At 33.3% G+C, this 18820-nt stretch overlaps 1 protein-coding gene and 1 pseudogene across 1 annotated transcript; both read right to left on the bottom strand.

Annotated features, from left to right (window-relative positions):
- Positions 1–829: 829 nt before the first annotated feature.
- On the bottom strand, positions 830–4930 carry LOC107022730 (annotated as a pseudogene).
- A 10014-nt stretch (positions 4931–14944) lies between these two features.
- Positions 14945–17323, bottom strand: LOC107021921 (putative late blight resistance protein homolog R1B-17). The gene has a single exon (XM_027917657.1). It carries the CDS (start codon positions 17313–17315, stop codon positions 15027–15029), a length of 2289 nt encoding a protein of 762 aa, XP_027773458.1. The 5' UTR covers positions 17316–17323; the 3' UTR covers positions 14945–15026.
- Between the last annotated feature and the right edge of the window lie 1497 nt (positions 17324–18820).

Genomic DNA, 18820 nt, shown 5'->3' with positions numbered 1-18820 from the left:
TTCTTTCCTTCTTTGACTTGAATTGCTACTTTTTTTTATTTCTTTCCTTCTTTATTTATTTCCATATTTGTTTCCTTCTTTTCCTTCTTTACAATTCTGCACTTTTTCTTCTTTTCTTCAATACTTTTTCTTCTTTGTCGCAACTCTCATAATTGTATACATACGACACCATGCCTTCACTTTATCAATCATCAAAACTACTTTATTTGTTCTCCTACTTCCCAACATTTTCCCCCTTTTTGATGATGATAACCAATGATTTGTTACACATCAAGACTCTTTGTTAGTGATCAGAACTTCAATTCTTTGTCATCCATCAAAACTACAAACTTCATGTTTTCTCATTCCCCAACAATACTAGTAAATTTATTTAAATAAATTAACTTACAAATTATTTAGAGAGAGTTGTTTGTTACTAATAAATCTAATACATATTTGAAATGTGAGTTGTTTAATTGTATATGAAGTTTGTGGTCTAAATTGAATGTGTGTGTGTATATATATATGCATGATTTTCTAATTATTTGTATTTTAAACAATTTTAAAAATTTATATACATATTAAAACTACAACTTGCAATTTTATGTGTACATTTAGATGGTTTATTCAATTTTACCATTGTTGACGTTTTTTCGATTTTAAAGGTAGATGGTTTATATTTTTTAAACTGAAAAATGACATTTTGTGAATGATCAATTTATTAGGATGACAATTATTTATTCTCAAATAATTCAAGTGAAAAAATAGCAAACAAGACAACTAAATTGTTCTTCTTAGCTAATTCTCATAGCTAGTTAGAAGGTTATGAAACAATAATATTGTATGGCAATTATCTATTACATAATAATTCAAAGGTACAATTGGGAAGAAGCTTTTTATAGAGTTATAATCCAAACATAAGATGAGGCGGAAAAAAAATGAACCAAACACTTGATAAAAATAAACTCTGTACTACTAATCTCTGTATTACTAATCCTTAATCCCTGTGTTATTACTCTTTGTACCAAACGACCTCTTATTTTTGTTTTACAACTACAACATGGAGACTGTCACATCCTGTGTTTTCTTCAATCTCTCTTTTGATTTTCATAGCTGAAACCCCTACAGACTCCTTGCAGCCAATCAGTTTAATAAGTTTTAGTGTTGGATTGTCCGCAAAGCTAGGGGGAATCTCCTTGATGGAACCTCCTCTTATACCTAACTTCTCAAGCACAGGAAAGGATTCCTCTGAAGCTTTCCATTCATTCATCTGCACATGGTATAATGTCAAGTATTTGAGTGCAGGGAACTCCACATTTGTCACATCCCAGCAATAGCTCATTGATCTCCCAAAAGTTATTCCACAAAATAATATGAGACTCTCGAGCTTCTTCAATCTTGCAATGTTTAAAACCATTTTTTCCGTCAACAAACAGCCGCGAAGGTACAAATGCCTAATATTAGAAGGGAACACAAAATACCTCTCCCATCCAACTGAATTAAGGAATTTCATTGAAGGTAACTCCACAGAAAGAGAATGAATGCGAGTATGAACTTCTGGTATTGGAAACAAAGGAAACTTAGGTTCATCTTTAACCTGGAGGCCGAGTTTTTCAAGATTCGGAAACCTCCACCACAACCTTGCATTCATATTATCCAACCGTATATTGCAAGTGTAAAAAGTCTTCATGTTCTCTAGCATACTTGTTTTAAAACCTCCTTCGTCATTAATGTCTTCCCATACCACCTGAAAACAGTATATATTCACATGCATTAGCTTCTTCATTTTCCATAAAGTAGAAGCCCTAAGGCGTTTACTCTTATTACTTGAGTTGACCTGCAGAGTTTGGAGATTGTGTAGGTGTGATATCCACTCCAATTCAAACTGTCTGACATAAAGTGCAAGGTACCTCAACTCAGTTAGTGATTGAATTGCAGTAGCTCATGAATCTGGCAATTCCACATCCATCAAATGCAACACCCGAACAAATCTTAATTTAACAATTAAATCTAAAGGATCTGAATGTTGGTTATTCCATGTATTGAGTTTTGGATGAGCAATGAACTCCAAAGAATTTATTTCCTTGAAATCTAGCATTGGAATCTTATCCAGCTGGTAGTCGGGATGATCTAATTGTTTAAAAAAATCATCATGAATATAAATGCATAACCGTGAATCTGTGGAATGCATATACTTGTCTTCTGTGAGTTTTCTCAAGCAGAACTCACGCACTACATCATGAAGTGAGCAGTACTGTACATCACGATTATCGTTCCTTCCGGACACCATTACTAGACTTCTGTTAAGCAAATCACACAAGCAATTTCGAGATGCTTCCTCCATGTTCTCTGTTTCAGAATTCAATACAAACTCTTCAGCCATCCACAACTTGAGCAGATCATCCACTGGGATCTTATGGTCTTCTGGAAACAATGCCATGTAAAGAAGGCAAGGCTTTAAGTGGTCATCTAAATGGTCGTAACTTGATTGTATTACCTTCATACTCTGCTCTCCTAAAGCAAAAGAACTTAAGTCATTTGCAACCTCGACCCACAAGGATGCCTCCCTTTCCATTTTTGCAATAATTCCAGCAATCAGGACAACCGCAAGAGGCAATCCCTTACAGTGTAGGGCAACTTGTAACCCTGCTTCCAGTAGATCCGGGGGACAACTCTCTCCTCGAAATACCTTCTTCTCCAATAATTCCCAACTCTCTTCGGACGTTAGAAAGCTAAGAGAATAAGGATCACTGTGGTGCTGAAGATGCTTAGTCACTTGTTCAATTCGTGTTGTGACCATTACTCTGCTTCCATATTTACCTTGAGGGAAACATATTCCCAAATNTTATATTCACCTTGAGGGAAACATATTCCCAAATCTTCCCATGCCTCGACATCCCAAATGTCATCTAGTACGATGAGGTATCTCTTGCCAATTAGAACCCTGCGCAACATGTCAGCTACATCATCGTCCTCTTTGATTTTGATCTTATCGTCTGTAGCTTGTTTGAAAATCTCAACCAATAATGTCCTCCTATTATATGCTTGGGACACAGCACACCATGCTTTAACATTAAAGTAATTAACAATAGAGGGATTGTTGTACACCTTCCTTGCCAAAGTTGTTTTACCGAGTCCAGGCATTCCATAGATGGAGATAACATCCCGCTCCTTTGTTCCTCGTATCAATTTCATCATTATAATTTCTGCATCTTTCTCAAAGCCCACAACTTCATCAGCAGCAGCAGAAAGAGTTGCTTTTCCACAAGTCTCAACAACTTCCATGCCTTGAATTAATTGCTTTGTCACCCTTATTTCATAAAAGAAAGGAAACTACATTATTTCATAACTTACAAAATACTCTTAGAAAAGGATTATGTTTACCTTTATCATGAATTTTTTGATATATTTATCTTTGTCATCTATTTACCCTTTATTAGTTAAACCTTCATATTCCCACATACAAATACTGATGTAACGCCTACTGGAATTTTATTTTCTTCTAATTAAATCAAAATATTATTTAAATAATTCTAACCTACTCCACGCATTAAACCAAATTCACTAATCAAAATAAACCTAATTTGATTCTTCTTAAATTTTTCGGGGTAGAAATTATATACCTCCTCTTTTACATCAGACAACAATCAGCTTTAAAACTAAAAATAAATTTTAACATTCAATCCAATATTTTAGATCTAACCCATTAGTGGACCCTTAAAGTTGACACAAATTTTCACTTAGACACTCTAAGTAGACTTTGTTCATTTTAGTCACCTGACATAAGTTTTCATTGTCATTTTTGACACTTTTAGAATCCATGACTTTGTTCATTTTAGTCACCTGACATAATTTTAGTGTTTCTGCTAAATTATTATTTTGGAGAAGATACTGAGAAGGTTGCAAAATATTTTTGGTTAAATGTTTTCTTTTAAATTATGTGGGCAAAATGCCACATGTCATTGATTCATTGGTTACATTTTAATTTTTCTCAAAATTCATTATTTAAGAATGATTTTAGGCCCAAATGATAAATATTGTCATTTAATTGGACAGTTTACACGTCATTCGCGAGTGCATTACAAACACATTATATCTTTTTGCTGATTGTAAAAAAAGTATCTAAATGACACAATAGATCCTTAAATAAAGTGTCTAAAATGAATAGTCTAGTTAGAGTGTTTAAGTGAAAGTTTGTGCCAACTTTAAGAAGCTACCGATGGATTAGGCCAATATTTTAATGTAGTCCGGAAACTTCTATATATCTAGAATATTTAATGTAGTTTGGTGATATACTTATTTGGTGGATTTGATTCTATGGTTCAGGGGCGATGTCTCAGTTTCTCGGTGATGGTGGAGATCTAACAATTTCATTCCTCTGTACAACTCCATTAACCCATCTCTCCTTTAAAAGCATAAACCCAAATCCATGATAGTTTAAGGGCTTGGTCTTAGGTTCATTTTTGTGGTTAGTTGGTCGAGTTCAATTCTATGTGGGTGGGTTAAAATGATATTTAGATTTAATTAGGTAAAACCAAAATACATATAGGCCCCTTATAGATAACATTATGTGGAAATATGAAGATTTAACAGATGAAGAATAATTATGGACTTAATGTTGGATGGTAAAAGAAAATATATCAAAAAAATATGATAAAGGTCAAATATGATTCTTTTTCTAAGAGTACGGTGATAAGTATGATCAAATATACTTAATATATATAATCATTGTGAATCAGTGTATTTTGGAAAGAAAAGGAACTCATAATCACAACATATATAAAGAAGGCATATAAAAGTGAATATATGTTATTGTACAAAAGATCAGAAGAGACATAGCAAAATAACAACAAAAAGAACTTAAAAATGATTCTCACCTTGTGTTGTTGATGAGGGTGGCAACAGATGAGAGATCAAAAGGCGATGGTAACGACAGAAATATAAAATGAGAGAGAATTATACTATAGGAGATGATGGTGGACTTCAATCTTCAAGAATGATACAAATATATAGTTGGTGTGGGAATATCAACTATTCCTTCTCCAATAATACTTATCCATTTTAGAAAATTAAAAGATATTTGTCCTTTTATATTTGTTTTATGCTATTAAATATGTTCAATATCTAAACTCGGCATAAATTATTAGTACCATCCCAAACTATTGATAATCTTAAAACACTCATCTACATGACTAACTGAATTTAAATACACCCTAATCTTATAATATGAGTGAATATCAACTACTTAATAAATAGGGAAAATGCACAAGTACCCCCTAGACTATGATTAAAATCTCAGAGACACACCTTAACTAAATTAAGGTCTTGTTACCCCCAAACTTTTTTTAAAAATAAAATTTATACACCTTTTATCTTACATAGAACGCTCCATGACTCCACGCAATTAAGGCGCGCGGAAGATATTTGGACGTCACATCAGCCAAAAAGGTGCATAAATTTTTTTTGAAAAAAAATTCAGAGGGTAATAGAACCTTACAATAGTTAAGGTGTGCCTTTTGAATTTTGATCATAGTATAAAAAGGTACTTGTGCATTTTTCCTAATAAATATAATCAAAATAAAGGCTCTCTCAGGTTGATTGGTCAACTATTACTAATATACAAACAAAAGAAATTGAACTTAATTGATGGTGAATAGTTTAAATAAATATTGAACGGGCACATAATAATAATAATAATAATAATAGAAAAAATAACTAAAATAACATTTGTATTAATTATTGTTGCTGGCGCTTAGATTAAAGGATTATAGTAGCACTTTGCTTAAAGCAATAATTAAGACTAAAAAGTCAACTTAATTAAGATAATATATTCTAGATCTAAAGAGTAATGTGCACATTCACATGCATGATTAATAATCCTAAGTCAGAAGTCAGGACCATTCTAATTCAAATTTAGGTCATGACTAAACTACAGTAAAAACTCACAAATGTCACTAAATTAATATTGAGAAAATGTACAAGTACATCCTAGACTATAATCAAAATTTCAGAGACACATCTTAATTAAATTAAGGTCCTATTATCTCCGTAAACTTATTTTTTTGTAACTTTGTGCACCTTTTTAGCTTACGTGGCATCCAAATATCTCTCACGCGCCTCAATTACGTGGAGTCATGAGTGTGCCACATAAGACAAAAAGTGTACAAAATTACAAAAAGAAAAAAAAGTTCAGGGGGTAGTAGGACCTTAGTTTAGTTAAGGTGTGTCTCTCAGATTTTGTCATAGTCTAGGGAGTACTTGTGTATTTTCCCATTAATATTCGATAAATTAATAATCTTTTTATGATGATATTTTTTTCAGTTCCAACTCGAGCCAATGGAAAAAGTCACATGTTTTGATAATATAATAATAAAATATATTTTTAGAAGATCCGTATATAAATATATGCTCCCATCAATATCATAAATTAATAATTCAAAGTATAAATATATCTAAGACGATTGTGTTTTTTTTTTTTTGTTAGCATTAAATCTAGTTAAAGTTCATCTCTAATTTTTCTTATTGCATCCACAAGTTCTAGTATTGTCTTTCGAAATGCACATAATATTAAAAAAAGTTCTAAATACGATAAGTGTTACTTACGCATAGCTAATTCTAAAGGTATCGTATATATCATCTATGATTTCATTATCAACATTATCTTTTATGATATCAACAATTTCTTTTAAACTTTGGACTACTAAATATGTATCATTTTCACTTGAATAATTATTTTTTATGGTATTCATAATTTTTTGGATATTGTAGATATTGTAGGAGTCAAATCAACCCCCACACCGTGATAATAACTCAAATTTTATTCTCTTTTAAAAGAATAGGAAAGTAACTAAAACCAAAAAATTGCTTGGTAACTTGGAATGCATATTTTTGGAATATAGTAGTGTATTATACTACTCTATATGATACCAAGGACTGGAAAATTTTACCATTGTCACTCTCTGCCAGGGCTAGGCATGGTATGATATATATCAAAATATAATATCATATCAAATATTTTAATACCATGATTCTGATATTATGATATTTGGTGTGATACACGATACACATTTTTTTTTGTATTTGATACGATATATAATATTTAGATGTAACATATTGAAATGTCGAATACCATACTGAAGTATATATGGTTATATAAATAACATACTATATTATTAAAATACTAATAAATATGAAACCTAGTATTAGTATAAACTAAATTAATGTTTAGAAGTTAAAACTTTGACTACTCTATTTTGATTGAAATATATTTGAATTGTAATTGATTAACAAAAAGAGTTGTTTGTACTTTATTTGCATATATATTTTTACATGTGTAATGTGTTAGTATGATACAATTGAGACATTTTCCTAAATGATGAAGTCATAATACTTTATTATACGAGTATATATATGTTAGTTGAAGTTAAACGAATCATAATTATCGATTTACCAAGTAAAATACTGAAATCGAACTTGAATATATCGAACCATACTCATAAAAGACACATAGGACATTTACCATAACAATATGTTTTATTGGTGGACTCGAGCTTTGGAATCTTATCCAATTGGTATTCAAAATGATCTAATAGTTCAACAAGATCAACAACAACAACTACTCATTTTTATAACAAATTGGAGAGTGTCACATCCTGTGTTTTCTTCTGTTTCTCTTTTGATATTCATAGCTGAAACATTAAGAGAGTCCGCGCAGTCAAACAGTTCAATAAGTCGCAGAGTTGGAATATCCGCAAAGCTTGGGGGGATCTCCTGGAATTCAAAACCAGCTATTATAGATAGCACCTCAAGCACGGGAAAGGATTCCTCTGAAGCCTTCCACTCATCTACTAGCACACTGAGTAATGTCAAGTATTTGAGTTCAGGGAACTCGACATTTCAGACGTCCCAACAATAACTCTGTGATCTCCTCAAAGGAATTCCCAATGCTAATTTGAGACTCTCAAGCTTCTCCAATCTTGCAATGTTTTAAACCATTTCTTCCGTCAACAGAAAGCCATAAAGGTGCAGCTCCCTAAGATTTGAGGGGAAAACATAATACCTCTCCCATCCAACTGAATTCCAGAATTTAATTAAACCTAACTCGAAAGAAAGAGTATGAACATCCGGGATGGGAAACAAAGGAAACTTAGGTACACATTTAACCTGGAGGCTGAGTTCTTCATGTTAAATTTGACAAGATTCAAAAATGGATTTATGAGAAGATATAGTAGTTAGGAGGATAATTCTTCATTAGTACAAAAGTCAAGATAACACCTTTTGTTGGTGAAATTTAGGTGAACCATAAATTGATTTCACAAGGTAAATCTTGACATTTTGACATATTGTGATGTCATGGATGACATCAATAGGAAGAATTCACTCATATAAATAGGTAACTCCTAATTCATTTATAACACACTTCTAACTTGCCTACTCATCTCCTAAGGCATTTGTTCTTCTTTCTCTCTTGTAGTATTTCGCTTGTACTCTTTTGGAGTGAAATAAATATTGGTTGGTTGTGTTCCAGGAGTAGGCAAAAGAAAACAAAAGTTGCCGAACCTCGTTACTTCTTGTTTTTTTTATTGTTGTCTCATTTACTATTTATTAGTCACTTTTAGATATAATAGTTGTGATTCCATCACTCTCTATATATTCGGCTTCCGCAACAATTGTTATCAGAGCCAAGGTATTGTATGAGTAAGCTCTGTGGTTGCAACATAGTCTGAACTTTCACATCAGAAAAAAATTTACTTTAGTCACTGCATTGTTAGCTAGTAAATAGTATTTTTTGTAAAATAGGAGACAAGAAAAATGATGAGTCCACATCGAGTGTCAGTATTACATCATCATTGACATCTTCACTTATGACAATAATTGTGTCAAATGCGAAATTTGCAGTTGAAATTTTTGACAGGTCAACACATTTCGGAATGTGGCAAGGCGGGGTCCTTGATGTTCTTTTTCATCAAAGGGATAGATATTGCTATAGAAGAAAAGAAACCAGACGGTGTAGGAGAAGAAGATTGGAAGAATATCAACCTTGTTGATTGCGGTACCATTCAATTTCACCTCACAAGAGAACAAAAGTATCCATACACGAAGGAAACATCTGCAAATAAATTATGGAATTCATTGGAGGAAAAGTTCTTGAAGAAAAACAGTCAAAATAAACTTTACATGAAAATAAGAGTGTTACGCTTTACTTATATTCCTAGTAGCACAATGAATGATCATATCGCCATCTTTAATAAGTTGGCAACAAATTTGCAGAATATGGATGTGATTTTTACTGATGGAGATATGACCTTAATGTTTTTAAGTTCACTTCCTGATGAGTTCGAGCATCTTCAAACGGCTCTACTGCATGGGAATGATGAAGTATCTCTCAAAGAAGTTTGTTCTGCCTTATATAATTATGAACAAAGAAAGAGAGAAAAACAAAAAGGCGGAGAAGCAGAAGCACTGATTGCGAGAGGTCGTTCTCAAAATCATATGATAACGAAGAAAGGGAGATCCAAGTCAAGATCCAGATTCAGCAAAGATGAATGTGCCTTTTCCAGAGAAAAAGAGCATTGGAAGAAAGACTGCCAAAGTTGAATAGCAAAGCCAAACCAAATAATGGGTAGACTGTCATGGATTCAAATGTGGCTGATTGTGATGACTCCGATTACTCACTAGTTACAACAGATTCATCCAAATCATCTGATGTATGGTTGATGGACTCAGCTTGTAGCTATCATATGTGTCCCAATCGAGACTGGTTTGTTGATTTACAAGAAGAAGAATGTAGAGTTATTCACACTGCAAACAATAACTCTCTTACCACATATGGTGTTGGTTCGATCCGATTAAGGAACCATGATGGATTAAGTAGAACATTAACAGATGTTCGATATGTACCAGATTTGAAGAAAAATCTCAATTCTGTAGGAGCCCTAGAGTCAAAGGGGTTCAAAGTCATTGCAGATAATGACGTGATGAGAATATACTCTGGTGCACTGGTGGTAATGAAGGCAATTAAAGAAATAATAACATGTACCACTATCAAGGTAGTGCAGTTATTGGGACAACGACAACAACATTGAATGACGAGAAGGAGGCAGAAATGACCGAGTTGTGACATATGCGCTTGGGACATGTTGGAGGAAAATCCTTGAAAACTTTATCAGATCAAGGATTGCTAAAAGGAGTGAAAACTTGCAACTTGGGGTTTTGTGAGCGTTATATCAAGGGAAAGCAAACAAGGGTTTAATTTGGAACAACTATCCATAATATTAAAGGTATTTTGGATTATATTCATTTAGATGTTTGGGGTGCTTCCAAAACACCTTCATTAGGTGGGAAATACTATTTTTTAACCTTTGTTGTTGACATTTCTCAATGTTTGTGGGTGTATACGATGAAAAGAAAAGATGAAGTATTGAGAATTTTTCTCAAATGGAAGGCGATAATAGAGACTCAAAGTGGCAGAAAGAGTAAGTGTCTTCGCACAGACAATGGTGGAGAATACAAGAATGATTTTTTTCAGAAAATTTGTGAGGAAAATGGCATCGTCAGACATTTCACTGTCAGAAATACACCACAACAGAATGGAGTGGCAGAACGCATGAACCAAACTTTGTTGGATAATGTTCAGTGTATGTTGTCCAATGCTGGCTTGGGCAAAGGATTTTGGGCTGAGGCAATAACATATGTCTGCCACCTCATTAATCGTCTACCATCTGCTGCTATTGGTGGGAAAACACCATTTGAAAATGGTATGGAAAACCTGCTGAAGATTATGGTTCTTTATATGTATTTGGCTCAATTGCATATTATCATGTAAGAGAATCAAAGTTGGACCCAAGAGCAAAGAAAGCTTTATTTATGAAAATTACTTCTGGAAAAGAATACCGTTTATGGTGTCCAGAGACGGATGTTACCTTTGATGAATCTACCTTGACAAATAAGGTAACAGTTGAAGAAGTCAAACAAATTAATTCTGCTTCAAAGCAGGTGGAGTTTGAGGGAAAGATAATTTTCCCAACTCAGGGATGAAACAAAGAAACAACAGAAGATTTTCCTCTTGAAGGAGAACTTAGAGATAGTGCAAGGTTTAAATCTATTTTGTTTTGTTTTTGCTATTCTATTATATTGATCTAGTACTGAGTGTACCATTTTAAAGAGTATACTAGTCAAACTAAGAACAGAAAATTGTTCCTCATGGTACCATTTTATACTTCCATTAAATCTGAAACTAAACAAAGGTGATGGGAATCAACTTTGAGTTAGTATACACTCTGAAAATACAAGTTCAACGGGTAATAATAATTTACTTTGTGTTGCTAAAATATGAGTCTTTTTTAGAGCCTTTATTCAAGTGTACTGCATAATATTACGTGAGAAGTTGTTAAATGCTTGAGATAACAAGGGCATAGTAACCAACTCTATAGTGCAGACTATTACACATAGGTTGAATTAATTATTAATGAAATTAATAAATGTCTATAGTAACAAGGACATAGTAGCTTATTTCACCAATATGTGTATTGAAGTGGTGTTGCTTCAAGCAAGATTTTAAGGATTGGTCTTGCAAATATTCTTGAAATTTGGATGAACACATGGCCATAAACGTTGTAAAACAAATAATGAGGTTTCCAAGCTATGAATAATATTATGTGTGTGATATTTTCGATTTTGACCACAAGAAATTGTGGTTCGAATCTTTCAACATATCAATTACTTCGTCAAAACTTTAAAGTACTTGCACTAATAGAAAGTTCAAATCTGTCACAAGATACTTTCTGGTATGCATGATATTACGAGAAATGTTAAAAACTAGTGGAGGATTGTTAGATATTTTGTAATAGGCATAATACTTGAATTTGGACCCTAAACTTGGCTTCAAATTTTACTTTGACCTCCAACTTTCATAGTGAACAAATATGCACTTTAACTATCCTACCTTTCAATAAATAAACACGCAATTTTTACAGTCAAAGAGCGTGAAAGACAATCGCTCCAACGTGTATTAATGAGCCACTCAATGACTGTCAACTAGTTAAATACTTTACACGTTAATTTTAGAACTAAAAAATTCAAAATTAATTTTGATTTATATAGAAAAATCAAAATTAATTTTAATTTTAATTTATATACAAGAATCAAAATTAATTCCTCCTAATGGTTTTTAGAGCTTGGAGCTCAATGTTTGACGGAGCTTAGAGGTTTTGTTGATGGCTGGCTTCTTGGTTTAGGTTTCTTGTGGTTGTTGGGTCTGTTTTCATGGGGTTTTGAGGGTCATTTGGTTGCTGTTTTTGTGTCTGGTTCGAGCTGCAGTGTTGTTTCGTGATGATTCTCGCCGGAGACAGCGGATTTGAAGGGTTTGGGGTCGGGTATTTGGTGGGTTTTGCGAGCTCGAAGCTTGTTTGCTTCATGGGTTGTGCTCCACTGTGGAGGAAGAAGGAGAACGGTTGGGTAAAACGAATGGGAGTTTTGGATTGCCGGAGATTGACCGGAATCCGAGGGATAGAATTGTCATTTCAACATTTTTTACCGTTGTGGGCCATGAAAACACTTGATTTGATGTTAGCGTGAGATCAATAACAACAATTAACACTTTGTTTGGACGGTTGGTAGGTATTGTTTCATTGTATCGTATAGTATCGTACTATATTGTTTAAATAAATACATCATTTAAATAAATTGTATCATTCTTCGTCATTACATAATGTCACATATCCATAATTTCAATGAAAAATCTACAAGAAATTGCAAGGTATACAAAATGGGTCTTTTTGTCATTATCTAATGATGGATTTAAACGATACAAATACGATACAATAGAAATTAAGTAACGTCACAATCAAAATAAATTTTGTATTTAAACTAACAACATGAACAACCATCCAAACAAGGTGTTCATGAAAAGTTGTGATTTTTATGAAAAATTGTGACATCTATGAAAAGTTGTGACTTTTATAAAGAGTTGCGGCTTTTATGAAAAAGTTGTGACTTTTATGAAAGGTTGTGACATTTCCGAAGAGTTGTGTTCTTCCCGATAAAGCACAATAATACGTATTTGTTCATACTCCCGTTTGTTGCTATAAATAGAGGGATTTCCTCTCATTTCAAAACAACGAAAATTCTGAACTTCTTCTTCCTCCTTTGCACAATTAAATATTGGCATAATACATAATTGTGCCCTGTAACTTGGCTTCAATCACATTTATGCCCTTCAACTTTGGGTGTGCACAAGTAGAGACTTAAGCTTGTATAAAGTTGAACAAATAAACACGCGTGTCGTACATGTCATCCTACGTCCTACGTGGTGTCCTACGTGTATTGTGCTATGTAGGACTCATGTGTTTATTTATTTAAGAAGTTGGATAGTTAAAATGTCTGTTTGTGCATTATGAAAGTTAGAGATCAAAGTTAAAATTTGAAGTCAAGTTTAGGGTCCAATAAATGTATTATGCCTTAAATATTCGTGTACTTTGATCTTGTTGAATGATTCAATGATACCATTGTTTTTGTATCAATACAATGGTTAATAGAATCGTTCTATATGAGAGAATATATTCCTTCAAACCTCAAGTACTACAAGGAAATAATTTCTTAAGGGAATACTGTGCATTCCGTGGGCTCCATTTTTTCATTCTGTTCATTCTATTGTTACATATCCTAGTATGTTCATTTACAATCATTCATTTACAATTATGTCATTAATTGCTTTTGAGTACATGTTTTAAACTTTGTATATATTTGGGAAAATGCACAAGTACCCCCTCAACCTATGCCCGAAATTCCAGAGACACACTTATACTATACTAAGGTCCTATTACCCCCCTGAACTTATTTTATATGTAATTTTCTACCCCTTTTTAGCCTACGTGACACTAGTTTGAAAAAAAAAGTCAACCATCGTTGGGCCCACAAGATAGTGCCACGTAGGCTAAAAAGGGATAAAAAAATTATTAATAAAATAAGTTCAGGGGGGTAATAGGACCTTAGTATAGTATAAGTGTGTCTCTGAGATTTCGGGCATAGGTTGAAGGGTACTTGGGCATTATCCCTATATATTTCTATAAAGTGAGTATTCACGCAAGTTTTCTTAACTGAAATTGTTAAAGATACAATAAAAAAAAATTCTTAAAGATCTATACTACCATATCTTGAAGACAAATTTCAAATTTGGTAAGCCACTGTAAGGACATAAAGACCTTAAAAACTTTGTCACACTTTGATGTGCCAAGTGAACCAGGAAAAGAAGACAAAAATTAACAAACTTTTGACTTGGGTTAAAGGATGTGCTGGATGATCTATAGAGGAATATGACTAGATTGGAACTTCTTTTAATCCCAAAGACATAGATAACTACACAATAAGTTAATTGATCATATTCAATATGAAATATGGACAAATTTTCAAGTTTATTGCAAGTTGTAAATTCTTTTCTTGTAGTAATAGAGGTGTTTCTCGACACTGCAATTGGAATAGAAGTGTAGTTTCAAATTGAACTACATCACTCTGGTATGTTGATTTTTATAAAACACTAAAACAAAACTGAATAGTTTAGTGTAATATTTTTCCCTTTCAAGTATATATAGTAAGTTGAATTGTTGTCAAATATGATAAATTCTCTTTTAAGTTATCCATTTTAATTATACATTTAAATGAGAAACTTTAAAATGATATATGTAAAGCAAAAGGTAGAGCTGAACTTTCTACATGTTAGAATTATAATATTTGTTCATTTTTTTCGGCCTTTCTAAATTTATTTATCTCTTCACCAACGATTATTTATTTATTAGAAAATTTAATATCTCAAGTTGACATTCATGTGATTCCCCAAAAAATATCAAATAATAACACTTCCTGAAAGCAAAAAGATAAAATGAATTTAAAGATGATTGATTGAAGGATAAATGATAAGACGTTATAATTATCAAATTACATAGTTATCAGGTCAGATCAAGTCCTAAAAAACAGATAATAATGCAACAATATAGAAGTAGAATTAAGAAGTGGAAGCAGAGTAGCAATGAAGTGCTTTTCAATACATTTATTTACTTCTGTACAACAACTTGGAGACTGTCACATCCTGTGTTTTCTTCAATCTCTCTTTTCATATTCATAGCTGAAACCCCTAGAGAGTCCGTGCAGTCAAACAGTTCAATACGTCTTAGGGTTAGAATATCCGCAAAGCTTGGGGGGATCTCCTTGATCTCCCTGAAACCGGGCCATGCACTTATAACTAGTTTCTCAAGCACAGGAAACGATTCCTCTGAAGCTTTCCATTCTTCTATCTGCATAAAGAATAATCCCAAGTATTTGAGTGCAAGGAACTTCACATTTGTGACATCCCAACAATATGATCTCATAGAAGGAAATCCCATTTGTAATTTGAGACTCTCAAGCTTCTTCAATCTTGCAATGTTTAAAACCATTTCTTCCGTCAACAAACATTTGGCAAGGTCCAAATGCCTAAGATTTGAAGGGAGCACACAAAACCTCTCCCATCCAAATGAATCAAATAATTCCATTAAAGGGAACTCCAGAGAAAGAAAATGAAGGTGACTATGAACTTCCGCTATGGGAAAGTAAGGAAACTCAGGTACATCTTTAACGCTGAGGCAGAGTTCTTCAAGATTCGGAAACCTCCACCAGAATCTTGCATTCATATTATCGAAGCGTATATTGCAAGTGCCAAAACTCTTCATGTTCTCTAGCAAACTTGTTGGAGAACTTTCTTGCTCATTGTCTTCCCATGCCACGGAAAAACAGTCTATATTCACATGCCTTAGTTTCGTCATTTCCCATAAAGTAGCAGCCCTTAGGCGTAACTTCTCACTTGACTTGAGCCGCAGAGTTTGGAGATTGTGTAGGTGTGATATCCACTTCAATTCAAATTGTTTGACACAAAGTGCAAGGTATCTCAACTCAGTTAGAGATTGAATTGCAGTAGCCCATGAATCTGGCAATTCCACATCCATCAAATCCAATGCCCGAACAAATCTTAATTTAACAACTAAATCTAAAGGATTTGAATATTGGTTATTCCACACATTGAGTTTTGGATGAGCAATGAACTCCAAAGAGTTTGTTTCCTTGAAATCGAGCATTGGAATCTTATCCAGCTGGTAGTTTGTATGATCTAATTGTTTAACGAGATCATCATGAATATAAATGTACAACCGTGATATAGTGGAATGCAAATGTTGATACGGATTGAATGGCACTGCGAGCTGCATATACTTGTCTTCTGTGAGTTTTCTCAAGCAGAACTCACGCACTACATCATGAAGTGAGTAGTATTGTACATCACGATAAAATGTCATCCCGGAGACCATTATTAGGCTTCTGTTAAGCAAATCAGTCATACAAACTCGACATGCTTCCTCCATGTTCTCTTTTCCGGCATTCAATACAAACTCTTCAGCCATCCACAACTTCAGCAGATGGTCTACTGGGATCTTATGGTCCTCTGGAAACAATGCCATGTAAAGAAGGCAAGGCTTTAAGTGGTCATCTAAATGGTCATAACTTGATTGTATCACCTTCATACTCTGCTCTCCTAAAGCAAGAGAACTTAAGTCAGCTGCAACCTCGAGCCACAAGGACGCCTCCCTTTCCGTTTTTGCTATAATTCCAGCAATCAAGACAACCGTAAGAGGCAATCCCTTACAGTGTAGGGCAACTTGTAGCCCTGCTTCCAGTAGATCCGGGGGACAACTCTCTCCTCGAAATACCTTCTTCTCCAATAATTCCCAACTCTCTTCGGACGTTAGAAAGCTAAGAGAATATGGATGACTGTGGTGCTGAAGATGCTTAGCCACTTGTTCAATTCGTGTTGTGACCATTACTCTGCTTCCACATTCACCTTGAGGGAAACATATTCCCAAATTTTCCCATGCCTCGACATCCCAAATGTCATCTAGTACGATGAGGTATCTCTTGCCTATTAGAACCTTGCGCAACATGTCAGCTACATCATCGTCCTCTTTGATTTTGATCTTATTACTTGTAGCTTGTTTGAAAATCTCAACCAACAACGTCCTCGTATTATATGCTTGTGACACAGCACACCATGCTTTGACATCAAAGTAATTAAGAATAGAAGGATTGTTGTACACCTTTCTTGCCAAAGTTGTTTTACCAAGACCGAGCATCCCATAGATGGAGATAACATCCCGCTCCTTAGTTCCTCGAATCAATTTATTCATAATAATTTGTGCATGTATCTCAAAGCCCACAACATCATCATCATCATCATAAATTGATGTAATATTACTAGTTTTGTTTGAAGTCTGTCCAGAAGAAAGAGTTGTTTTTCCACAAGTTCCAACAACCTCCATGGGCTTTGTCACCTTTCATAAAAGAAAGGAAAACAACATCATTTCAGAATTTAGAGAAGAAAAAAACCAAACGCAAACATATCAAATTAATGTAACATATAAAGTTTTATGTGTCACAAATATATCCATACACTTTTACCTCCGTGTATTTTCTTTCGATTTTAATACTAGGTTCCCTGAGTCAAAATTCGTTACTCAATAATCTTTTATTACAAAAAATGGTCAGCTTTATTTCCGGCAAAATGCATTTGATTTTACAAACTAACACACTGTTGGGTTTGGACCAAAGCTTGGAGAAAGAGGAAAAATTAGTGACCTGTCGACCATTAAATTATATATCAAATTGCTGAATACAATAGCTAGTTCATCAAGTTTTGTTCAAATCCCTTTCCCTTATAGTGGCAGATCGGATCCCAGACTTAAATAGGCGAGTTTAATTTCACCTTAATATTCTCTCTTACTATTGAGAAAGAAAAATGGAATAATCCGTCATTGATAAAGCTTTGAAGCTCAAATTTTAAAATTCAACCTACCATAAATGTGTTAATCATTTCGAATGAATAATATATGAAAATATTGAGAGGAACTCATATCTAAAATTTAAAACTGTTTAATAGAAATTTTGAGTTGGTTGAGATTGAAAAAAGAAACAGATCAATGAAGAAGATGAAATGTGGTAATATATAAATATTATTATATATAGTTATGATTTGTAATTTCTAATTTAGTTTAACAACTCTAAAATTTAACTTCTGAATGGAACAAAATGCCTGGTAAATAAGTAGAGAAGCAAACAAAATAAAAAGAAGTTGAAAGTAACCAAGAAAAAACTGATTAAAAAATAGTAATGAATAATGCGTAAAATGGATGAAAAATAAAATAAAACAATTCATAAATCTGACCTTGCTTGTGTTATTGAGAAGATTGATTAATTTGATGCTTTTGTGTTGAGAGAAATGGAAAAAACTTAGAAAGAATAGAGATGGTGGACTTCAATGATATAAATATAATTGTTGATTAAACAAATAAATACATAAAAACTCCCAATCAAGAGCTGTATGTATTGTACCCCACGTTTCCAATCGGAAAAGATAACTTTGTTTATGCTCCTTCCTTTTATATTATTTAACTTAAGTTTGATCTGATATTTGACTTAAGTGATTTACTAATCCACGTAGGATTATCTGCATTTCACGCATTTGGACTTCAATATTCGAGTGTTTTTTTGTTTAAGAATTAGATAGCTAAAGTGTCTCTTTGTGCACTTTGAAAGTTTAAGGTCAAAGTTAAAATTTAAAACCGAGTTAAGGGTCCTATTTATGTACAATGCCATAAAATAACACTCTCTCCTTCCCATTTTATGTGGAAACATTTGATCCGATATGGAGTTTAAGAAATAAATGAAAACTTTGAAATATTTACTAAATTGTCCTTCAAAAGTAGACTCACTTTTCTCTCTCCTCATAAATGTATTAGTGTCACATAAAATGGGACGGAGAGAGTAT

The sequence above is a fragment of the Solanum pennellii genome, chromosome 6 (genome assembly GCF_001406875.1).
Source record: "Solanum pennellii chromosome 6, SPENNV200".
Classification (NCBI taxonomy): domain Eukaryota; kingdom Viridiplantae; phylum Streptophyta; class Magnoliopsida; order Solanales; family Solanaceae; genus Solanum; species Solanum pennellii.
This window is presented reverse-complemented; position numbering and strand designations above follow the sequence as displayed.

Bases quoted from the DNA above. Each gene is read 5' to 3' on its own strand.
- LOC107021921 (XM_027917657.1), bottom strand. From the start codon at position 17,315: ATGGAGGTTGTTGGAACTTGTGGAAAAACAACTCTTTCTTCTGGACAG.